Below are 25,458 nucleotides of genomic sequence, written 5' to 3' on the forward strand. Positions count from 1 at the left end.
ATTTGATTCTAGATTGTTTAAAAGCAGTTTCCATGTATTTGATTTCCCCCCCTTGTTACTATTCCTATTATTGATTTCTCATTTTGTAGCATTGTGATCCGTAAAGATACTTTATACAATTTTGACGTTTTAAAATGTTACTGGGGGCTTCCTTTATGGTCTAACGGATGATTCATTTTGTAGAGTGACCCATGTGCACTGGAGAATAATGTAGACAGTGCTGCTGTTGGGTGGAGTGCTCTGTGTGAACGTTGATTGATTGATTGACTGATTGATTGATTGATTGGGTTGTTGAGATCTAGCTGTAGCTTTGTCAACTCCCCCTAGGTGTTCTAGTCCCTCTTTTTCCTGTAGAGGCTTTGCTTTATTGACAGATTGATGTTGCCAGCTCCTTATTTTCAGCCTTAAAGGTTTATTTCATTTTGGAAAATTCTTTAGATGGGATGGCTTCTGGGTGACGGTGTCCTGTGTCTTCATCTCAGGCCGACACTGTTGTTTCTCCTCTCTCTGAGGAACTCACCCCAGCCTTTCTTGTAAGGTTGCTCTGGTTTAACCAATTCCCTTAAATCTGCTTCTCTGGAAATTCTGTTTGCCATTGTCTATGAAGAATAATTTTGCAGGATATATATATATATAACATTTTTTTCTTTGAGAGTTTTATATATGTCATCCTATTGCCCTTTTACCTGCTGAGAGATCAGAGCCATGTCTCATTGGTTCCAATTTGCAGATAGTATTTTGTTTTTCTCTCTGCTGCTCTCAGGATTCTTTTTTGGGTGTGTTTGGTTATGGGAAGTTTGATTTTTTTATGTCTGGGTGATTTTATTTGGGGGGAGGTCTATCTTGTTTGGAATTCATTGAACTTCTTGATTGGATAACTTCTTGATTTTGATATTAGGAATGTTTATTGTCAACAATCATTGACAAAGTTCTCTGTATATATATTTTTTCTCAGTTACATGTTAACTTATTACTCTTTAATGTGCCTCATATACATTTTAAGGCTTTTTTCATTCTTTTTTTCCTGGATTGTTTCTAAACAGATTCTTATCTATTAATTTGATATGGATTTGCTTTCTGTTTATGTGATTCTGTCTTGCATTTGATTTAATTCTGTTTCTTTGCCCTTCCAATGAGAAATCTATTGCTGAATTTTCCATGTTCATTTTCTGGATTTTTGTTTGCTGTTTATGTATGGTTTCTGATTTTCTTTTCATTTGTCAATATGATTTAAAATTATTCCCTGAACTCTTCTAGCGTCTTTCTGTGTTTCATTTTGTTTGATTATGTCTTTGATTTCTTATTTTTTGGTCACAGTTTTATTGACACTTCATCCACGTAGCATACAACTTAATACTTCACTCATATTAAGGACAGTTGTACAATTGTGACCACAATCAATTTTAGAACATTTTCCTCTTCTTCCCTGTACTCGTTGTTATCTGTGTACTTATCTTTTTAAAAAATTGGGGCAGAAATTCAACAACTTCTACACGGATAGTTGAATGCCATTGATAATCTAAGCTTCGTGTTGCACAACCATTATTGATATCCTTTTCCAATTGGTTCCCCCATCATTAACATCCACTCGATGTGAGTTCTTGTTTCCTGTGTTCTCCTTGATCATTTCTTAATCAGTTGAAGGGTCCTACGTATAAGATCAGGTAGCTCCATACCTTCCTTGTATTTTGGCCCCTTGCTCGAGCCGTCTCATCCTGTTCCTTAGTGCCATCTGAGGTTGTCTGTCATCCTGACGACAGTGCGGCGTTGTTGTATTTATTTGTGGATTGTATGTTGGTTGGTTTCACGGTGATGTTTTCTTTTGTCTTACATAGCTGGGTGTGTGGGCTGTGAATGCTGCTCTGATCATTAGCTTGGAAGCCCTAAGGCACCCACCACCTGTCGCTGGGTGGGGATGGGGTAGCAGAAGGGTACAGGTCTCTGCATACTGTCATGCAGAATGTGTGAGGGCAGGTTAGGCAGGTGTTGTCTGTCATCGATCCAGTAGATCAGGGACAGGGAGTGTGTCCAGAAGATGGTGACTCATTTCAAATTGAGCTAGTTCTTCCTGCCTGCTGACCCCGGAACATCCGTTCCAGACCTGACCATCTTCATGGTGTAATCTATTCACTCATTTATATGCGAATGCCTTGGTTTGTCATAAGACTGGGGAACACCAACACCCAACCGTCTTGTGTCCTGAACTATCGTCAGCTCGCCTCTCAGAACCTGCTACATGGGAGGCGGTTGAGGAATCTTTGGAAGATTTTTTGACCAGAGCATGGGTGATAGGTACAGCAGGTGTGGCTGGTTAGTTAGGATGTGGTCAAAAAGAGACAAGGGGGAAGAAGAGGAGCAGCAGCCGCCTCGGATGGTGGGGGTCTGCGCAGACGGCAGGACAGGGGAGCGCCAGCAGTGGGCCACCATTGACTGCCAGGTGGTGGGAAGAAGTAGGGAAAACACACTTTGGGTAACTGGTCACTGTCCAGTGCATTTCTGGATGACTGCTGCGGAATGCATGGTTCCTGCCTCAACTCAATTCAAGGGGGCTGGGTTGGTGTGTGTGTGTGTGTGTGTGTGTAGCCCTTAGTAGTCAGTGTTGAAAGCTACCATCTCAGCTCACAGGCGCACACCCTTATGTTGGCCCCTCACCCAAATGACCGGGGACCATGGCAGGGGAGTGGTTCCATCTCCTTGCTTGGTTGTTCTCTTAGTCTGGAGTTCATACCCATTTCTCGCACCTTGCTTCCTTAGATGGAGATCATGTTCCGCTCACCTTGTTTCACTCCAGTTTGTCTACCTTGTGTCTATCTCTCACTGAGAATTCTGTGAAATGCCTTTTTAGGCCCCTCAGTTGCAAGGTCTCCAAGACTGTGTTGGGCTGGCTGGCAGGGTACCTTTGTTGAATATTTTTCCTCTTTCACTGTTTTTGCTCAGTTTTCCTTCCCATCCATTTTAATCTAATTCTTTATCCTTTCATGTGATGCTCAGAGTCCCAGGGAGACCAGTGGTATCTGTTTTCCTGTCTTCTCTGGTCCTTGTTGTAGAGGAATGATGAGGAGGAGCGAACTTGGTCACCAACCTAGCTCTACTGCTCCCCTTACTATTGCCTGAGTCTACCACCGCTGGTCACTTTGTCCTATTGGGGTGGCCTGTGCGGTTTTAAGGTGCTGAAAGCAATATCACAGGTATTTCAAATTCTAGCAGGGCCACCCATGGTGGACAGGTTTCAGAAGAACTTCCAGACCAAGACAGACTAGGAAAAGAGGGCTGGTGATTGATTTCTGAAAATTAGCTAATGAAAACATTGTGGATCATAACAGAGCACTAACTGGCTTAGTGGGGACAGGCTACCAAGTGGGACCCAGTGAAAGAGGAGGACGCCATGTTTGATGAAGTAGAGGACCAACTAGGGCAAGAGAGACCCTCGAGACCAAGATCTGCAACAATGGACTTGGACCTTCTGGAGATTGTGGGGATGGGGGAGGAGTGGGCCATGACACAGAGTTGACTCAACAACTAACAACAAGGATAACATTGCTCTGTAAGACTGAGAGAACTCACTGGCGATGGGCTTCTTGGCTTTGTCTTCGCCCTCAGTCCTCTTAGATCTCATTCAGTCCCTTCTTTTACTGGTCTCTTGAAAGATTTTGTGCTTGTTGGATCACTGGCACCGTATCTAGTTATTTACATCTTTGTTTCCTCTAAAGGATAACTTGGAAGTCTGGTATTGAAGACAGTAGGTCCTCACCTGGCTGCTACCCTGACTTCCTGAAACAGCCTCATCCCCCTGCACTCTACACATCCTTGGCATGTTTACTTGAGAAAGCAAGAATAAAACTTGTATTAGGTTTGAGTCATTCACTTCTTTGGGTTTCTAGGCTATAGCCGTGACCCTCCCTAACTCATCAGCCCAGTCGCTGTCAAATAAAATCGACCTCGTGGAAATCTCACGTGTTTCAGAGCGAACATATGTCCATTGGGTATTCAATGGCTTTTGATCTTTCAGAAGTTGATTGTGAGGTTGTTCTGGATTGATGCAAATGCCAAACTTTTGGTTAATCACTGAAGGCGAACTGTTTGCACCACACAGGGACTCGTGCCGAATGCAAAAATTAAAAACATGAACCATCTCAAATGAAAACAAATGTCTGTTTTGTTTTGGAGGTGATGACCAAGAATTCAAATGTCACTTCTGTAGAAAACAATGTTGATTTGTAATCTTAAGCATTCTTATTTTCTCTTACCTCTTTTTGCAGTACTTTTTCTGAGTAGGGGTGATTTTCCGAGATCCGTGGGATCTATCAATAAAGGGGAGGAAAGAGTTATTATAAACAAAAGACTTAAAAATTCTATGACAATTCATACCACAGATGGGCTTTCTATCATAATCATATATATTTTTATTTTTTAGCTGGCCTTTTATTGGTTGGTTTAATATCAGTGCAGAGACATGATGAACAATTTGTATACAATTAAAAAATCATTTTATTGGGGGCTTCTACAACTCTTATCACAATCTATCCATCCTTCCATTGTGTCGAGCACATTTGTACATTTGTTGCCATCATCATTTTCAAAATACTTTCTTTCTATTTGAGCCCTTGGTATCAGCTCCTCTTTTTATATTCCTTCCCTCCCCCACCCTCCCTCTCTCATGAACTCCTGATAATTTATAAATTATTATTTTTGTCATGTCTTACACTGACCAATGGCTCCTTTTACCCATTTTCTGTTGTCTGTCCCCCTGGGAGGGGGTTATATAATGTCATTGTGATCAGTTCCCCTTTCTTCCCCCACCTTCCCCTTCCCCTCCTGGTATTGCTACTTTCAATATTGGTCCTGAGGGGTTTATCTGTCCTGGATTCCCTGTGTTTCCAGTTTTTATCTGTACCTGTGTACATGCTCTGGTCTAGCTAGATTTGTAAGGTAGAATTGGGGTCATGATATTTGTGTGTGGGGGAGCATTAAAGAACTAGAGGAAAATTGTATGTTTCATCATTGCTACACTACACCCTGACAGGCTCGTCTCCTCCTGGTGACCCTTCTGTAAGGGAATGTTCCAATTGTATACAGATGGGCTTTGGGTCTCCACACTGTACCCCCCCTCATTCACATTGATATGATTTTTTTGTTCTGGTTCTTTGATGTCTGATACCTGATCTCATTGACACCACATGATCACACAGGCTGGTGTGCTTCTTCCATGTGGACTTTGTTGCTTCTCAGCTAGATGGCTGCTTGTTTATCTTCAAGCCTTTAAGACCCTAAATGCCATATCTTTTGATAGCTGGGCACCATTAGCTTTCTTCACCACTTTTGCTTATGCACCCACTTTGTCTTCAGTGATCGTGTCAGGGAGGTGAGCATCAGAGAATGCCGGGTTATTAGAACAAAGTGCTCTTGCATTGAGGGAGTACTTGAGTAGAGGACCAATGTTTATCTGCTACCCTAATAGTTAACACATAATTATAAGTATATAGATCTATTTCCCTATCATTATATATAAATATGTTTACATATGCCCATGCCCATATTTAGACCTCTATAAATGCCCTTTGCCTCCTCGTTCTTTCCTTTTCTCCCACTATCATGTTCAGCCTTCATTCAGGTGTCAGTAATTCCTCTCAGTTACATTGCCCTTGGTCAAGGCCTACCAGGCATCCTACACCCTCCTTGCCATCAATTTTAGATCACGTGTTATTCCCTTGTCCCTGGGTTTGTTAACACCCACTTCCATTTCCTGCCTCCCCCTTTCACGTGTCCCCGCCCCCCCACAACAGTAGGTCCCATTGGTTTCTCCTCCAGATTGTTTATCTGACCTATCTTATCCTGATAGACATGCAAAGACAATAATAAGCACACAAACAAGTCAGAGCACACAAACAAAAAAGCCAAACAACAACAAGAACTGATGACATAAAAAAGCACTTATAAATAGTTTCAGGTCTGTTTGTTGGCCTTTAGGAGTGTTTTCCAGTGGAGTCTGATGGGGCGCCACGCCCTGGCCCCAAAGTCTATTTCTGGTACTCTCCAGGAACTTTATTGCTCTGCTCCCCTTGCTGGTCTGCTGCATGCCCTAAGCCTCGCACCCCAGTGTGGTAGGGTCAGATCCAGCACAATCCCTGCACTGTGCTTCCTGTGTCGTCCCTTGTATCACTATGGGTTAGTGAGGGATGACCTGTCTCCTGCTGGGGCCAGCCTATGGTCCTCTCTGTGCATTGGCTGCTCTGAGCTGGAGTATACCCCACAAGGCTTGGTGAGCCAGGATGTGTACACAATTTTTAATGCATGTACCAAAAATCCTAAAATGGCATGTAGATAAAATTTGTTTATAAATTCCAGTGGTTTTCTGGCTTTAAATTTGGAGGCAAATTAAAAAGAAAAGAGATTATTAAGTACCCATTATCTTCAAATGTTGATAAGTTGTTACATCTTAAGTCCCACTAATGCACAATTTAATGACACGCACACACACTACACATTCAAATGGAATGTTATGCTGATACCCAAGACAGTCAAATCTTCCCACAATTCCGCATCCCACTGTTTCTGGTTTTACCAAAAATAAACAACCAGTAAATGATTTCACATCTTAAAAAAACAAAAAACATTTGCACTTAAAAAAAACAATGGAATGGAGTGGGATTTCCTCTTGAAATATGTTTCTTGAGCTACTAAAAGCTTGCCTTTACAATATAGCTGATAAAAATATTCCTCCGGATTGTACAGGAAGGGAGACAACAGGGCCCACTGATAAGACCTGGTAGATCAACATGAAAAGACTTGGCTTCTCTTTCTCCTGCTTCATCAGAGGCTGGACTTGCCTCATTTTTCATGTCTCCATTTTCAACAAGTAAGTCTTCTTTAGTTTCTTGGTTCTGTACTTCAGCCTGTTTTCTCTCTGCTCCCCTTGCCCCTTTGGCTTGCACTTTTCTGTCTGAAGATCGATCCTTTACTGCTGCATTTCTGGCTCCAGCTCCACTTTGGAGGCACCAGTTTCACCGACAACCTTGTTGATCTCCTCTTAGGCGCCTCCTTCACCACCCCCTTTGACTGGGCATCTTGGCTATGGGGAGGTCACTTGCTGGATGCCTGTGGACTGCTGGGCACCAAGAGCTTTCTCATGACCTTCTCACGAGGATTCTGGGAACTTCCTCCCTCTCTCGGCCTTAGTTTCCCTGTTGACAAGCTTTGTGGAGGCACACAGAGAGAGATGGAGGAGCCACGTGGAGACCTGAGCCAGTGCTGAGATGCTTCCATCGGCATTGGATCCACAAGACTTTTTATCCACTGGCCTGTGATCTTCCTGCATTCAGCATAATTGCGTGTGGCTATGTGAGTCTGAAGAGGAATTTATGGACCAGTATTAGACATATGGGCTAATATCAGACTTGTGTATTTGATCTGGACTGGGCTGGGTTTTTTTCTTAATAGAATTACTTCTTGATATAAAGTTCTTTCTTATACATATATGAGTGTCAATGAATTTGTTTCTCTAGTCAACGCAAACCAACACACAGGGTCACAGTGAAAATCCCGCCAAGTTCTTTCTTTTATGTTATTTGCCATATGAGTTATTCACAAATAACTCTTAAGCATCAATAGCTCTAGGTTTCTCACTGATAGATCAGGAAGAACTAGTCACTTGGTTTTTTGAAGTGTGAAATGAAGGTTTATTTACAAATACCCTAAGAAAATTCACACTATAAGGCAATAATGTAACATTATTTGGACTTGAGAGTACAAAGAATTTTTTCTGCCATTGATAATTAAAATTCAGTGCAAATTATTCCTTGAAGAATTTCTAAATTTGTGACTAAAGACACTACTATGGACTAAGAGAGGCAATCTCTGCTTACTGTGCTCTATAGAATGTGAAGGGTGGTGGTGGGGAATCAGTACATCACTGACTCGGGGACACTCCATGTTCAACAGATTAACACAGTGCTTAGTCCGATGCTCTCTTCATGATTATTGATATATTGAAGTCCACTTTTGCTGTCACTGTGTATTTCAAGAGGAGCTCTCATGGCACTGTGGCTTAAGTGGTGGGTTCAAATCCTCCAACTGCTCACAGGAGAAAGATACGGCTGTCTGCTCTCATAAAGATGTGTGACTGGGAAACCCTAGGACGCAGTTCTGCTCCATCCTATAGGTTCCATGGGGTCGCTATGAGTCAGCATCTACTTGATGGCAGTGGGAGATGAGGGGGTGGATGGGAGTTCTTTTCAGGGATTTTCAACCTAGGGGGCTCATCTGCTAGCACTCTATCAGACAATATTCTGTTGTGACACATAGCATTTCATTAGCTAATTTTCAGAAGTAGATCACCAGGGTTTTCCTACTAATTTCAGCAACCTGGAAGACTTGCTGGAGTCTGTCCACCGTGGTGGTAACCTGCCAGCATCTGACACACAGGTGGCACAGTCTCCAGCATCATAGCAATACCCAAGCCACCCCAGAACAGCCGACCAACAGACGGGCGGTGAAATAGATATGGCAGTGTGTAGATTTTATGGGTGTGTTTTTACAAAAACCTTAATAGCTCAATCAATTGGACTCATCTTGTTAAGCAGCAGTTTATACAGCTCTCTTGCATCTCTCCGGTTACCAGCGAGGCTAAAGTTAAATGCAGAAAGAGCGCTCCTAGAGGTTGCAGAATCAAGGTACACGGAAAAAGTTTTGGAATAAAATTCATCAGGCAAACGGAGCTCTGAATTTAGACTCTGGATGTGTGGCAATCCAGTGCTTGGAGCCTAATATTCTGATTTGGTGTCATCTGGCATTGTGAGCAGGTGGCTTCTTCATCACTTGATTCTCAGGAGCCAAAGTTATTGATCATGCACAAAAGTAGAGGTCTCTTTAGGGATCACAGCTTGTGGTTCAGGAAGGAATTCAGCGGGAAATGTTCTAGTAAGAAACCTTGAAAACCGATGGCTTACAACCAACCCATCTGGGTTAGTCGGGGTTTTCTAGAAAAACAAAATCAGGACACGTATGAATAGATATGTATATATATACATATATATAGGTTTATATCGTACGAAGGAGTATAATAGCTAATTAGTCCAGACAGCAATACAGAGGGCTCTGTTCAACTCACTTCTGGAGGTCCTTCAACTCAAGTGGGCTGTTGGGTTCAAGGTCAAGGAAACAGACAGCCGAGTCTTCCCTTGGGCCAGGGGTCCTCAGACTAAGACCCGCGGGCCACATGTGGCCCGCCGAGGACTTTTATCTGGCCTGCCGGGTGTTTTTGCCGCCACTGCCTGTCCTGCTGAGCAGTCGACTCATCCAGTGTGCATAGGATTTTGTTCATAGTTTTTTTTTTTAAAACTATAGTCCGGGCCTCCAACGGTCTGAGGGACAGTGAACTGGCCCCCTGTTTTAAAAGTTTGAGGATCCCTGCTTGGGCAATGGAGGCAGAGTGTGCCCACAGGCCGCAAACAGCACCAACAGCCCACAACTCACCAACAGTCAGCAACTCAGATGCTTAGTGAAGCAGGCTCGGATGGGATAACAAATGCAAGTCAAGCAATGCTCGATGACAGGCTCCGCCAGCCTCAAGTTCAAGCCATGTACACATCAGCAGGGTGGTGAAACAGGTCTTGAAGGAACCTCAAGCCCTAGCAACACGATCCACAGGTTGACTTGTCCGACAGGCAGTGTAGCTCACAAGTCCAGGCAACAAACTAGCTACAGCAGCTGCATGTTGATCCGATCAGAGAGCAAGAGAGCGAGAGGGAGGGCCTTGTTGAGCCATTTTTCTCTGTGCCCTCCAATCAAACTGTGACCTGATTAACCCCACAAGTTATCACACCACCCTTCCAAGTGTACCTGTCTTGTAAGCTAACTATGCTTCATTTTCTGTCTCTGAAACCAGACGACTCACCCATAAGGGCAGTGTGGCATTTCTCTTTCACTCCTTGCCTTTACTACTTGTTGTCTCTTTCATTTTACCTCCTTTTCTCATGCAGACAGACCTTGAAGCACTGTGTTGAAAATGACAGAGTTCCACAACCTGGATTGCCTCAAGAGTCCTCTAGCCACCCCAAACAAACAATCATATCCATGTGAACGAGGTGGGTCAGAGTGGAGACCCAAAGCCCATCTGTAGACAATTGGACAACCCCTCACAAAGGATCAGCCACACCACATTCCTCTAGTTCTTTAATGCTTCCTTCCCACCACTATCATGACCCCAGTTCTACCTTATAAATCCAGCTAAACTGGAGCATGTACACTGGTACAGATAAGAGCTCTCAACACATGGATTCCAGGACAGATGAACCCCCCAGGAACAGTAATGGGAGTAGTGATACCATGAGGGTAGGGGGACAACATGAGGGAGAAGGAGGGAGATAGGGGGAACCAATCACAATGATCAACGTATAACTGCCCCCCCCCACTCACACACCTGAGGGGGACAAACAAGAGAAATGTGGGTGAAGTAGACGGTGTAAGATATGAAAATAATAATTTATCAAGGGGTCACAAGGGTGGGAGAGCAGGGGAGGGAGGGAAAAAAGAGGAGCTGATACCAAGGGCTCAAGTAGAAAGAAAATGTTTTGAAAATGATGATGGCAACATATGTACAAATGTGCTTGATACAATTGATGTGTGGATTGTTATAAAAGCTGTAAGAACCCTAATAAAATTTATATATATTCCTCTATCCAAACAAGACCAGTACCTTTTTGAACAATGTGTAAGGCTGAGAAGATACAAATGCATATTTTAATTAGAAACATAGAGTGAGCAATTAGTATTAATTAATTTTTAAAAATATTGTTTATGAAGGGAGACAACAGATAATGTAAGATACAAAACAATAATAACAATATATAATTGATCAAGGATTATTGCCAGTGGGAGGGTGAGGGAGGGAGGGGACAAAAGAGTTTATACCAAGGGCTCAAGTAGAAAATGTTTTGGAAATGGTAATGGCAATGTATGTACAAATATGCTTGATACAATTGATACAAATTGATACAGATGTTGTAAGAGCTGTAAGACATCAATAAAATGAGTTTTAAAAATACATTGCTCATTTGCAGTAGTAGGACTAGTGAGGGGAGTGGGGTGGAGTGGGTAGTATTTTTCAGTATTGGGGATCAAATGGTAATATGAATTTCCAGTAGAGGAAGCTCTCTGTTATTTAGACACGAGAAAGGAGAATGAATACTAAAAATTCAAGTACTAAGTATTAACCTCTGGTGGTATAATGGTTATGCATTGGGCTGTGACCTGCATGGCTGGCAGTTCAAAACCTCCAGCAGCTCTGTGGGAGAAAGACGGGACTTTCTACTTCTGTAAAGAGCTACAGTCTCTGGAAGCCACAGGAGGTCTCTATGACTCAGCATTGACTTGATGGCAGCGAATAAAGTATTAATAGAAGGTCTGCTTGCATGGTGGTCACAAGTTGGGCTGCTAACCTCAGGGTCAGCAGTTCAAAACCACCAGTCACTGCACAGGAGAAAGATGGGGCTTTGGACTCCCATAAAAAGTTATAGTCTCAGAAACTCCCAGGGGACAGTTCTACTCTGTCCTGTAGGGGTGCTATGAGTCAGCACTGACTCAATGGCTGTGAATATAGTATTAACAGACATAGAAATGGATATAAAAATCCATGACTTTAACCATATATTTCTACTATATCCACAAAGCCAGGTGTCACGGAGGCGATTACGATGCAGCTCTTGTATGTGCTCTATGGAATGGCTGGCACCCCTGATTCCCGGGCCTTTCTTCTAGTGTGCCTCTGGGTAGATTTGAACCTCCAACCGTTTGGCTAGCAGTTGAACACTTTTGTCATTTGTACCACCCAGGGGCTCCTATTTTGCCTATAAAACCAACCTGCAAGCACATATGTTGATTAAAACCAATGAACAAGGCCCATGCTTGTTGAATTAATGCTGACTCAGTGATCCCATAGGAAAAAATAGAACCGCTCCACTAGATTTCCAAGACTGTGAATCTCTTTGGAAGTAGACTGATTCATCTTTCGCCCTTGGAGTGCTGGTGGATTCAAACCGCTGACATTTTGGTCAGCTGCTGAGAGCTTTCACCTCTGCACCATCAAGTCTGCCTTACGTTGATGCACAAACCATGGGAAGCCACGCCTGTCACAGCACCACGAGGGCTCCTTACATTGGCTTAATTCAAAACAGAACCAAGACCTCAGCGTCACTGAGTGCATTCCGACTCAACGCCACTCCACAAGACAGAGTAGATCTGCCCCCGGGGGGTTCTCAGAGCAAAGTTTGAGGGGAATAGAAAGTCTCTTAACTCCCAAGCCCACACACTTGAGCAGATGTCTCCTAGAGACCCTAGAAGGAAGGGTAGAACTGCCCCTGTGAATTCCCGAGACTGGAACTCTGGGAGTAGAAAGCCTCATCTTTCTCGTGTGGAGCAGCTAATGGCTTTGAACTGCTGACGTGGTTAACAGCTCAATGCGTAATCAGGATGCCACCAGAGCCAGAAAGCTTTATAAGCCCCATCCATTAACAGCATCATCCTCAAAACAAGTACGTAATGATCCCTCAAAGGATCAAGTAAAATAAATAGAGGGAACCGGGTCCCACGATAATCTGGCGCCATTGCCCAGAACGGGCTCCAATTAGATGCAGCATTTAATTCAGATTCCTGCAGCCCACCTTTGTTACGGGGCCAACTTTGCATTGCCCAGGTGGAGGCTTCTGGGGGCTCTTCTTCATCATTGTCCTCACTGTCGATCACTGGACCAAAAAACAAGGCTCCGTCAGGGTCTCAGAATGTGTGGCCAAGGCGCACACCCAGCAGGAAGCGCCACTGTGAGAATGCCAGGAAGTCCTGGCAAGCCAGGGTAACTCAAGGCACCTTGTGTGTTCGCCGAATGTGTGTGACCTGTGCATTGCTGCAGGTCCTAACCCTAAAGCTGATGAAATCCACGCATGGAGGGCAGCTCGGCCCATCTGACACTCTTCTCGCCTCCCTTCACTTGGCTTCCTACCCCACCTCCATTATACTACTCTGTCCTTCCCTCTTTCTACGTCTTAACCTTCTCTTTTTGGCTCTACCCATTCCCCCTGCTCCCGTCTGTTTCTGTGAGGGCATCTCTTTGCTGAAATTCACTGCATCATGATCGGTCCCTTGCCCCTCCTGCCTTCATCCAATGCTTCCTGGACCACTCAATGGCCCCCTATGATGTGCCTCAGCCCTTCCTCAGTGCATGTGATTTCATGCTTACAGATTCTCCCAGTCAGTCTTACCTATTACGTCTGATTCCTGGTGACAGTTAGTCCGTGCTTGGGCTCTTGGGGCATAAGGTTTTTCCTTCTTTATATCCACGAGGCACACACTACACGGTTGGATTTGGGATCCATGTGTGGATAGATCTGCCCCTGGAACAACTGCAGTTAGTGAATAATCTTTCTGCCGCTTCACGTGAACCCTTCACCGCCATTGAAAACCCCCCTTTACTTGCTATTTGGGGGCCATGTTTCATGCACACATCCTCCCCTATCTTTTACCGGATATTCAACCCTGTACCTTCCTTTGTGTCTCTCAACTCTTCATTTTATTTATTTTTTTCTCAACTCTTTAAAAAATTAAAAGTCTCTACCTGCTCTTCTGGGTGGATTTAAACTGCCAACATTTTGGTAACTAGCCCAGCAAGTAATTAGTAGTCAACCATTTCACCACCCAGGGATGCCCCCTCCTCCCACTGAGTCATCATTGACTGGCAGTGACTAAGGATACCAATGACAACAGGGCAGGGCAAAGGCAGTTAGTAGGAGAAAACAAAGGAAAGCTTTTTTTCCCACAATGAAGCAAAGATATCATTAGCAAATTGGCAGCACAAGCAATGATTGCTTTCTTGACACCAGGACAATGGGCTGAGCATGTCCTGCCTTGCATCTTTATTGTGCATTCAGAAAACTACTTGTTCAGAAGACGCAGAAGATAAACAAGCCTTGCTCTTCCTCTCTTTCCATATCTTTACACCTGGCCCTCCTTTCTGACTTCTCTCCTTCTCAGGTTTCTACTTATAGCTCTAACTCTACATCCTGTCTTTCACTCTGCAGTGTCTCTTCTCAACCTCCTCCATTCGCCCTGTGTTTCTGTCCTTCTTCCGTAATGATACTCTATACTTCTCCCCTGTTGCCTTTAGGCCTTTCCTTCCAACTTTCTATCTTTGGGTCTTCCCTAGCCCACATATCCATTTCCATTCCTACCCCTGTGTATGAGAGTGTCTGCATCATCTCTTTTCTTGGTTAAATACCGTATATACTTGTGCATAAGCCGAGTTTTTCAGCACAAAAACGTGTGCTGAAAAACGGGTTTGGCTTATACACGGGTCAGCGGTACCCCAGTGAGGTGTAACATCTCACTGCTCCCCCACCCCCCGCCCCGAGGTAATGGGACAAGCGCCCGTTATCTCGCGGGTGATTGCCATTTCTCCGCTGTTCATTCAAAGCCCTGCTGACACTGCAGGGCTTTGAATGTTTGTTTACTCACATCTAACCAATCAGAGCCGTCCTATGACGTGGATGGCTCCAATTCTCAGAAACACCCGTAGTGATTCACTTACGCCAGAACTGAACTGGTAAGGATGTGTCTGTGGCTGCGCTCCATCTTTCCCCTTTGGTCTCTGTGCTAATTCACATCCTGCATCCCCCACGTGCACGGACTCGCGCCCCTCCTCCCTGCTAACACGTTGCGGGGGTGGGGTGGGGCATTACCATGAAAGTCCTTTTTCAAAGTCTTGTTTTTTTTTTCCTATTAGAAATAGATACACTTGAACCAAAACAAAAACGCTGGTCATGAGGCTGGTTTCGAAATGAAGGTTGGGTCAAGAGCAGAAAAGAGCAATAACAGTATTGCAAGCAGGGAATTCTGTGTTGACGAAAAGCAAGTGAGGGAGTGGCGGAAAATGAAGGCTGACTTGGAACAGATTCCAAAAGCTAAAAATGCTTGTCGTGGTTTAACGTTTTCTCATGGGGCTCTAGAGAGTGAATTGCATAAATGGGTTATGGAGGGTCATCAAAATGGTTAGAGTAACACGCGTGGGAATCTGCATACATGCTCTACAAATGGCTAAGGATGACAAATATAAAACACCAGGCATTGAAAAATTTGCGGCATCAGCAGGATGGTGTACCCGCTTCCTGAATAGGTTTCGCCTACTATGTTTGAGACAAAGAACAAAGATTTCCCAAAAATTGCCACAAGACCTTGAAGAAAAAATTATGTCATTCCAGTCATTTATTATAAAACAAAGAAGGATTTATAATTATGACCTGGTAGATATTGGAAATATGGATGAAACTGCCATGGCTTTTGATCTTCCAAGCAACAGAACTGTGGCAAGTTTAGGAGAAAAAAGCATTTTTTTCAAAACCACAGGAAATGGAAAAACAAAACGAACACTTTACAGTTGTTCTATCATGTTTGGCTAATGGAACTAAGCTGTATCCTGTCATTATTTTAAAAATAAAGACCTTGCCCTAAAAAGATCAATTTCTCACCAAGGGTTACTGTGTGTGCACATGTTAAAGGCTGGGTGGATGAAGACGGAACAAAAAAATGGCTGGAAGAAATTTGGAACCAACGACCAGGAGCAGCCTTAAAGAAAAAGCCACCGTTACTTATTTGGTATATCGTCAGAGCCCACCTATCAGATGACATAAAAAAAATTGGCAAAATATAGTAAAGTTACTTTAGCCATTCCAGATGGGCTTACATCTGTACCACAGCCTCTGGATGTATCTTTGAATAAGTCTTTTAAAGACCATGTATGAAGGATGTGGCATGAATGGATGTCCTCTGGTCAAGCCCGTCTAACAAAAGGAGGAAATCTCATGAAGCCTGACATAGAATTAATAGCAAAGTGGGTTGAAGATGCATGGGAAGACATTCCAGAAGACATGGGGCGACGTGCCTTCCAGAAACGTAGCATTAGTAATGCCATGGATGGCAGTGAAGACTGCGCTTTGTATGAAAATGACAGCAGTGATGGTGATGAAGGTGATCTCAGTGAGGACAGCGTCTATGATGACCTCACACCAGCTGAAGCTCTGCATTGGGATATGGATGATGATGACGAATCCAGTTTTGAAGGATTTTAACTCTTTACATTTTAGCTTGGTTGCTGATTGAGCTCAGGGAATGGTACTCTTAAGGTATCATGGTTGATACCTTATTGCTTTTGTTGAACCTATTTTCCACTTACTGTGCTGCTTTACTAATGTTAAATGACTTATTGTTCTTTTTTATTTAAAATAAATATTTAAATACATTGCCCCACTGATGTCTCAATTTTTAGTAATTTTATTTTCATTTGTTTTGATTATTGAAACTCACCAATAGCTTCTGTACTTACCACCCTAGGCTTATACTAGAGTCAATCAGTTTTTCTGGTTTCCCAAGTAATAATTAGGAACCTTAGCTTATACTCGGGCCAGCTTATATTCGAGTATATACGGTAGTTGTCTCCTTGCACGTACATGATTGCATCCTGGCCTCACACCCATGAAAACACAGCCACAGTCTTACCTACAGGATCAGATTCTTCGGTACATGCGCTGTTGTCTTGCTGACTTCCTGTTGCATCGTTTACACCACTGGTGGGATCTCTTCTCTCTTCATTGATCTGCTCTGCTTCAGAAACAGAGTCTGAGAGTTTGTAGTCAGGTGGAGTTGTATTTAAAGTACATTTTGGGTCATAAGTTATTTGCTCCCCGTGTTAAATGGGGCCCAACAGGAAAGCATAAAAAAATCTAAACACTTAGAGCAGAAATCATTTAATACAGGGCGTTGGAAACCCAGGGGAAGGCCAAGCTGAGAAGTCCACATGAGAGAGGGCAGCAGGTTAGAGAAGGGTCAACAGAAAGCTGCAGCAAGGACCCCAGAGGCCAGGTGGTCACCAGGTAGGTGGAAACTGGAACCATGGCTGGTGTGCGTGGTAGGAGGTAGAGCCATGGAGGAGATGCAGCTCCTGCAAGAACAGCTGTTTGTGGCAGGAAGTGACGGGGGAAATATCCTGATTTCTTCTTTCCTCCAATACTCCTATCTAGAGCTAGTGTCTCCCATTGCAGGAGCAAAACAGGAAGCCAGATAGCAAGGGAAGGTGGCCTGTTGGGGTCAAGGTCAAGGTAAGAGATAACCAAGGAATAAATACAAAGACATACAAGTCCGGGACCAGTACACACTCTCTCTTCTGCTCATGATCAATTTTGTCTTCCCACCCTAACTGTTCCCACTCATCTCAATAATATTTCAATGGTTAGATATATTTTTCCAATACAGTTTAGTGTTTCTTTTCATTTAATGAGATTGTTCTAAATAAAATAATTTATTTAAAGTATGACTTAAAATAATTAGAAAAGTTTCAATATAGAAGGTGGGCCCTAGTGCATTCTTTTCCGCCACCATCTTAGCTCTTGAGGGTTCTCATGTTTGGGGTCCTGAGTCTGAGACACAGCTCTTAGTCCACCTTCGCATGTCGCAGTAAGCTTTCCTTGATGGATTTGGCTTTTGGACACTTGGTTGGTGGTTTATTATCCTATTGATGCATTATTTGGGTCTCAGGTGAAAGTTGAGCACCCTCTGTCCATCACGAGGATGCTCCCAGATTCCAAGTGAGGTTGCCCCTTGAACACACTGCGAGTTATGTAGAATCTCCTGTCCCCCACCCTCACACACTTCACCCCGCTTCCTCTGTTCATTATTAATGACCATCCTATCCATTCACCCTTCCTGTGCCCACTGTCTGCTCTAGTCATTGAGCAGCTGAGAAGAGGATTCATGTACTTGGCATTTGAAAATACTTTTTGAGCGTTCATTTCTTCTTTAAATAAAAGTGAGTTTTCAAAGGACTCTCACATCAGTTCCTTGCTCACCAGCTCCATGACTCCAGCACTGGCCCCCAGGGATAGAATGTCAAAGCATCAAAGTTGTTGTCAGACTCAAGCAAGACAGAGACAGCAAAGTTTGCAGCTAGTAAATTGCACCTGGAGAAAGCTCAGATCCCCCCAAGCCATCGAGATTCACAGCAGGCATGTTTGAGAAGTTAGGGAAGCAGTCATCTCCCATAGCAACATAAGGATAAACACTGCTTCTCCAGAACTTGGAGAATTTGCAGATGCAAAGAAAAATCAGGGCAATCAGTAGCGAAAGAGACAACTCCTAGAGCATTCCACAATGGGACAGGTACAACCAAGAACTGCAGAATAGTCCAGAGGAACAGACCAACATCAGGTGCGGAATCTGCATACAACCAGGGTAGGCTTTCATGAACGTTTTCGCCATTTCCTGGGGGCATGGGGGGAGGGGTGGAAGGGCAGAAGCAGCAGTTAATTTCAGATGTTGACATAAGAATTTCATCATTCTAACTCAATCCATTTTTTTTCTTTGTCTTTAAAGAACAGGAGTTCAAAGTCCCCTACTTTAGCCAATACAAATCCCATTGGACCTGGTGGTTCCTACCTGACCCTTGCTATCAGAATCCAGCCCCTTGAATGGGGAGACTGAGTCCAATGAACACAGGCTGAGGGCTTTGCCAGGTCAGCTTCCCCAAATGTCCTCCTTGGGATATTGTCTTATCCTGACACCCTTGCTACAGTGGACCTGACTCTGCCCCAAGAGCTTCCCCTACCTAGTGACCTAACCTTCTTAGTTCCTACAACGTTCTGTTGCCTTTCCCAGCGCCCTCCCACACCCTCTCTTTCCTCGGACTTGCCATCAGGATATCAGTGTCTGGTCCTCCTCTGCCTTCTCCTGCTCTTACTGTATCGTTTTTCGTGTATCTTTATCGCCTTACAAAAATTTCCCCATTTTTGTTTTATATATCTGTCTTTTCCACTAGACTAAATAGTAGTGCATCCAGGAGCCCTGGTGGCATAGTGGCTGTGAGTTTAGCTGCTAATTACAAGGTCAGTAGTTCAAAACCACCACCTGCTCCTTGGGAGAAAGACAGGACTTTCTACTCCTGTAAAGAGTTCCAGTCTCAGAAATTCACAGTCTCAGAAATTCACAGAAATTCCAGTCTCAGAAATTCACCCTGTCCCATAGGGTGGCTATGAGTTGGCATCAACTCCATGGCAGTGGTTGCATGAGTGAGTGAAGTAGCAGTGTAGTGTTAGGAATGCAAGCTCTAGGTTTAGAATGACTGGATTAGTCCTTGTTCTCTTCACCTCAGGACAATCATATACAGAAGGGACCCTGGTAGTGTAGTGGTTAAGTTCTTTGATCCTAACTGAGAGGTCAGTGGTTTGAACCCACCGGCTGCTATGTGGGAGAAACATATGGAAATCTGCTTCTATAAAGATTTATAGCCTTAGAAACGATGAAGCAGCCCACTCTGTCTCACAGGGTCACCATGAGCTGAAATAGACTTGAAGACAATAGGTTTTATTGATAAATCACATACACAGTCTCTCTAGATTTCAGTTTCTTTATCTAACCTTGAAGTGCAGCGATGAACGCTGAATCCACAATCAACAAAGAGTAAATATTCAACAAAGGTGAGTTGCTGGCTGTTTGGCTTCTTGATTATTGCTCTTTACCCCATTTCACCTCTCCTCCATTCTTTCTCTTTCTCAAAGTGGCCACATCCCTCTGCACATAGCTCGGCCACTTCCTTCATTGTCTACATGATTGTCTTTCCTCTGGACCTTTCCTGCTCTGAAAGCAGCACCCCCACATTTAAATGGTGCCCTTTCTGCTATCACCAAGGATCCCCTCCTGGATGGTGACCATGAGTCATAATTGTTGACATTTCGCAGCTATCTACTGTTCTTTCTAAATCATAATGTATTCCAAATATTCACATTAAATCTGGGTTGATTGTGGCATTTGGGTTCCTCTTCCTTCATCTCGGTTGTTGGGCCAACAGCTCAGGGGCTCCACATCTGGTTAGGAACCCCAGAACTCCCTGCCTTCTCCATGTCCTTCAGCATCTCATTCCTGGGTCAGCATCTCCACTCCACAACTAGGTCCCCAGGTCTCTTGCATTCTTTCTCTCATAATAGACAAGAAAGCATCTTTTATCCAGTTAGAATTACCTTGCTCCAGCCTTGGTTGGCTTCCAGATTCCTCACTTTCTTGGCAATTAAAAAAGCCCCGAACAACTAACAAGAGGAAGAAAAGGGAATTTAGAGATCTCCAGAAGAGACAGCATCTCCTAATCACAAGTCTTGGATCTTCCAGTCTTTGGGCCACTCAGAACTTACAGTGTTTCATGTGACCTAAGCCTCTCTCCTCATCCACTGTGATATCCAGGAGGATATCCCAACAGGGATTCTTTGGCTTTCTACACAGAAACCTGCCCCAGGATTTAAGAATAAAAGAGTACTGGGACTATTGCATTCATTATTGGTTCACATTAAAAATTATTAGATAGCAGGGAAATACATAAAATTAAATAATAGACGTACCATGTGTTTTAAGAAACAAAAAATAAGGATTGCCCAGGTACAGGGCTTAAATTGTGTAGCAATGAATCCATAAAACATACATTTAAAATTATTCTAGACCATCGTAATTTTGATCATGCTGGATCAAACTTGATACTTGGCCAGTTGACTACCTTATGGATGCGACCTGAATTTGTTCTGGGTGTATGTATCGCTTCCGTATTCTATGACAGACATCTCTTCCCTGGATTTTTGAATTTTGATGGGGGTCTTTTCCTTCTTGTGTATTATTTGTATTTTTGCCTTTGTATTATTAAGATTTTATCCTTAACATCTTAGCGCGATTTCTTGTTTATTGTTTTCTGTTTGGTCTCCCAGCTGTGAAGAACCGGAGGTGTGGATGCATACTGCTAATAACAGATTCAAGGGGATATAGGGAATGCTGGGTGGGTGATAGGGAGGGAAAGGGGATTTTGGGAGTAAATAACGAAGATGGGAGGGAGGAGGAAGCACTAGAATGGATGTGAATGCATAACCCATTTTAAAGGCGATTTAACCATGGGGATGGGTGGGGATGCTCAAAAAGTGATGTGGTAACGATTGTACAATTCTCCTCGATGTGACTGAATGACTGAACTATTGAATTGTAAGATATGTAAACTACGTGCCAATAAGACTGTTGGGGAAAAATGAGTCTAGAAAAGAGGGGGATGTGGGCTTAATTGTACTAGGGCGTATGTATCATTTGCTTGAAACACACACACACACACACACACACACACACACACACACACACACACCCCACTTTTTTCTAGAAACATGGACGTTTTCAACCACTGCTTTCCCAGAGTTATCTGTGTTTTTTCTCGGTTGCATGCTGTTTTCACGGACTGTTATATCAAAGGTTTCTGATTATCTAACTGGTAGCCAGTTTGAAATGACTTTGATACGGATTTTAAAAACCACCACAACAGCCGCCAAACCTTACGTAGGAGTGGCAGAAATTCAAGGAGTGAAGGCTCCGTGTAGGGAGTGCTTTACTTGCCCTTCTAGCCATCATCCTCCAGTATGTGATGTATCAGAAATATTAGTCTCTCGGCTTATGGTTATGGGATTTTTGGAGTGAGTAGTCTGCTATGCTTATGAGGTAGGATTAATATAGGGCGTATCTTGAATTCCCACTTTAGTAGCGGGTGTGGCTCAAGTTGTGGTTGTTAGGTGCCCTACAGTCGGTTCCAATCCTTAGTGACCTTATGCATAATTGAACGGATCACTGCCTGGTCCCGTGCCATCCTCACACCTGTGCTTATATTTGAGCCCATTCCTGCAGCCACGGTACCAGTCCATCTCCTTGAAGGCCTTCCTATTTTTCATTGCCTTCTACTTCACCAAACATCGTGTCCTTCTCCAGGGACTGATCTCTTTTGACAATATGTCCAAAGTTTGTGACATGACATCTCGTCATCCTGGCCTCTAAGGAGCACTCTGGCCGCACTTCCCAGGCAGATTTGTGTGTCCTTCTGGCAGTCCATGGTACTTTCAATATTCTTCTCCGGCACCACACTTCAATGGCATCCATTTTTCTTCGTCTTCTCTATTCAGTGTCCAACTCTGACATACATATGAAGCCACTGAAAGGCTGTGGCTTGGGTCATGCTCTCCATAGCCCTCAAAGAAATAGCCTTGCTTTTCACTTCTCTAAAGAGGTCTGTGCAGCAGATTTACCTAATGCAACGTGTCATTTGATCTCTTGACTGTTGCTTCCATGAGCACTGATTATGCATCCAAGCAAGTTAAAATCCTTGACAACTTCAACCTTTTCCCATTGATCATGATGTTAGTTATTGGGCCAGTTGTGAGGATTCTGATTTTCTTTACAGTGAGTTGTAGTCCATGCTGAAGGCTGCAATCCTTGACCTTCATCAGCCAGTGCTTCAAGTCCTCCTCACTTTCAGCAAGCAAGGTTGTGTTATCTGCATATGATAGGTTGTTAATTAGCCTTCCTCCAATCTTGTTGTCACATAATTCTTCATATAAACCATCTTCTCCAGTGATTTGCTCAGCATCCACCTGAATAAGTATGGTGAGAGGATACAACCCCGACACACACCTTTCCTAATTTTAAACCAGTCTTCCTTTGTGCTGTTTGCATAACTGTCTCTTGATCCATGTACAAGTTCTGAATGAGCATAATGAGGTGTTCTGGGACCCCCATTCTTCTTAAGGATGTCCATAGTTTGTTATGATACACACAGTCACATGTCTTTGCACAGTCAATGCAACACAAGTAAACTTCTTTCTGGTACTCTCTGCTTTCAGCCAAGATTCATCTGCCATCAGCAATAATACCCCTTGCTCCTTCCCCTCTTCTGAATCCTGTTTGAACCTCTGGAAGCTCCCTATCAATATACTGCTTCAAACATTTTTGGATGATCTTCAACAACATTTTATTTTCATGTGATAGCAATGGTATTGTTATACAATTAGAGAATTCTGTTGGGTCACTTTTCTTTGGAAGAGTTACAAATATAGACCTTCCTCCAGTCAGTTGGCCAAGTCTTCCAAATTTCCTGGCATAGACAAGCGCCTTCAGTGTTTCCTCAGCTTGTTGAAATATTTCACTGGTCATTCTATCAATTCCCGGAGCCTCGTTTTTGGTTAATGCATTCAGTGCCGCTTGAACTTCTTCCTTCAGCACCATTGCTAGCTCTTCAAACAGTGGGATGTCAACCACTTCATTTTGGTAAAGTGCTTCTGTGTAGTCTTTCCATCTACTTTTGATGTTTCCTGCATCACTCAATATTTTGCGTTAGAATCTTTCAAGATTCCAATTTAGGCTTGAATTTTTTTCTTGAGTTCTTGCAGTTTCAGGTATCCTAGAGTTCAAATAGTACCTTCTGGTTTTCTAATTCTAGGTCCTTGCACATCTCGTTATAATATTTGGCTTTGTCTTTTCTAGCTGCCCTTTGAGAGGTTCTATTCAGCTCTTTGACTTCATCAGTTCTTTAATTTTCCACTCCATGGCAAACTAAAAGCAAGTTTCCAAAGTCTCTTTTGACATACACTTTGATCTTTATTTTCTTCCTGTATTTCTAGTGACTCTTTGCTTTCTTCATGAATGATGTTTTTGATGTCCTCCCACAGTTCATTAAGTCTTCTGTTGCTATAATTTATTGTGCCAGCCTGGCCGATAAACACAAGTAGGACTGACTGAAGGGCAGAGGGATAAATGGCTCGGTGAGCCTCACCTTGGTTGTTCTGTGCCTCAGTTTAAAGGGGTACACTACCTGTGGGATGCCTAGCCTGTGGTCTGTGTCACTGTAAGTTGAGGTCCCTTTAAGCCCACACGATTGGAATGTTCATCTCTGGAGCTGGGGACTGACAGTTGATGACAGTTGGGGACCTGCTTTGCTGTTTGCTGCCTGGATATATATAGCCCAGCTCTCTCTAGAGAAGGGGACTGGCAACTGGCAGCTCTCAAGTCTTGAAGGACTGCTAGTGTCTCACTGCTTTATAATTTAACTGTTAATTTCTTGTATTATCTATCTGTATATTATTTAACGGTTCGTTTCTTGAATTATACATCTATCTTTATAAATATATTTATATATAATTACTAGCAATCTGGTTTGTCTCTCTAGAGAACCCTGTCCAATACATCTGTCATTAGCGTTTGAAGAGTCAAATCTATTCTTATTTTGGCTCTTGTGGGCTTGTTTGAATTTTCTTCAGCTTCAAACTGAACTTACATATGAGCCACTGGGGGTCTGTTCCATCGTCGGCCCCTGGTCTGGTTTTAGCTGCTGACACTGAGCTTCTCCAGTGTCCCTTCCCACAGATGTAGCCAATTTGGTCTTGGTATTCCATCTGGAGACGTCTGTGTGTATATTTGCTTATTGTGTGGTTGGAACAACAGTTTTGCTATGAACAAGTCATTGGTTTTGCAAAATTCTATCATGTGATTTCCAGCACTAATGTGTCCTCAATTTTTTGACACCATGAAGCTAAAATTATGCCTCCATCAAGACCCTAGATGTAGGTAAATACCATTTTGGTGACCTTCCTCTTTCTGAGCATGTGCAGAAGTCTAATTCTTATGCTGAATAATCCTGACAAACACCAATGAGACACCCTAGAAGAACCTACTAGAACAGTGGTTCTCAACCTTCCTAAAATGCCACTATCCTTTTGTACAGTTCCTCATGTTGTGATGACCTCCCAACTATAAAATTATTTTTGTTGCTACTTCATAACTGTCATTTTGCTACTGCTATGAACTGGGTGACTCCTGCAAAAGGGTTGTTTGACCCCCAAAGGGGTCGTGACCCACAGGTTGAGACCCGCTGTAACTAGAAGAGCCTCGGTCTTGGACTTGGAGAGCCGTCTTGGCCATGTGAGTTCTGCTGTGCTCCTCTGCTCAACCTGCTAAGTAAAAGCTGCTTATTTGGCTTTTGGCCATTTTGCATCTCTGTAGATGTGCCAAGTGAGACCTTAGAAACTGCAATTACACTTTGGCAAATTTTGTTCTTTGGGTTTGGATCCTGCATCTGTCTCCAAACGAACTCACGTTCTCAGGACTTGAGCCTGTCATCGGGCCTAATCTGCCAGTCTCTCAGGCTTGTGAATCAAGAGCCTGTCGTTTGACTTGCTGATTCATCAGCCCCTACAACCAAAGGAGTGAATAGATTCCATTTGACCGGCATCTAAACTACTGAGTTTGGACTTTCCAGCATCCACAAATATCGGAGCCATTTCCTCGATGGCTTGTGTATTCTCTGAGACATTGGAGTGAATGTCAAACCTGAGATGTGGGGCAGAATCCTGAGAGGAGTGGTAGTTGATAGCAGAGATGAAGTGGTGGTGCAGCATTGGGGAAGAGTTGGATGTTTGGGGCATCTTGAACGTACCAATAGGGACTACTCATGCTGATCCTTCTAAAAGACATTCTTCACGCAACAAGAAAGATATTCTCTGAAAACTACAATAGCAAGTGACCATTCTGAGGCTGGAAAGCGCCCCATGATATACCAGGACTAGGTCCTGGGAGGCTTTCCATGAGAGG

The 25,458-nt window shown here is 43.4% G+C and overlaps 1 protein-coding gene across 8 annotated transcripts in view; it reads right to left on the minus strand.

Moving 5' to 3' along the window:
* SP100 (SP100 nuclear antigen) overlaps positions 1-25,458 on the minus strand; it is a 91,508-nt gene that overhangs the window by 36,318 nt on the left and 29,732 nt on the right. For 3 of the 8 annotated variants that reach the window (XM_075529044.1, XM_075529040.1, XM_075529046.1), the window contains 6 exons: positions 20,046-20,111; positions 18,232-18,294; positions 16,537-16,641; positions 13,251-13,391; positions 12,657-12,737; positions 4,248-4,301 (listed from right to left, as the gene is read on the minus strand). In XM_075529044.1, the coding sequence (XP_075385159.1) occupies positions 4,248-4,301; positions 12,657-12,737; positions 13,251-13,391; positions 16,537-16,641; positions 18,232-18,294; positions 20,046-20,111 (510 nt within the window). The remainder of the gene's footprint in view (positions 1-4,247; positions 4,302-12,656; positions 12,738-13,250; positions 13,392-16,536; positions 16,642-18,231; positions 18,295-20,045; positions 20,112-25,458) is intronic. The other 5 variants (XM_075529041.1, XM_075529042.1, XM_075529043.1 and 2 more) reach the window with 5 other exon arrangements.

The sequence above is a fragment of the Tenrec ecaudatus genome, chromosome 13, assembly GCF_050624435.1.
Source record: "Tenrec ecaudatus isolate mTenEca1 chromosome 13, mTenEca1.hap1, whole genome shotgun sequence".
NCBI classification, from domain to species: Eukaryota; Metazoa; Chordata; class Mammalia; order Afrosoricida; family Tenrecidae; genus Tenrec; species Tenrec ecaudatus.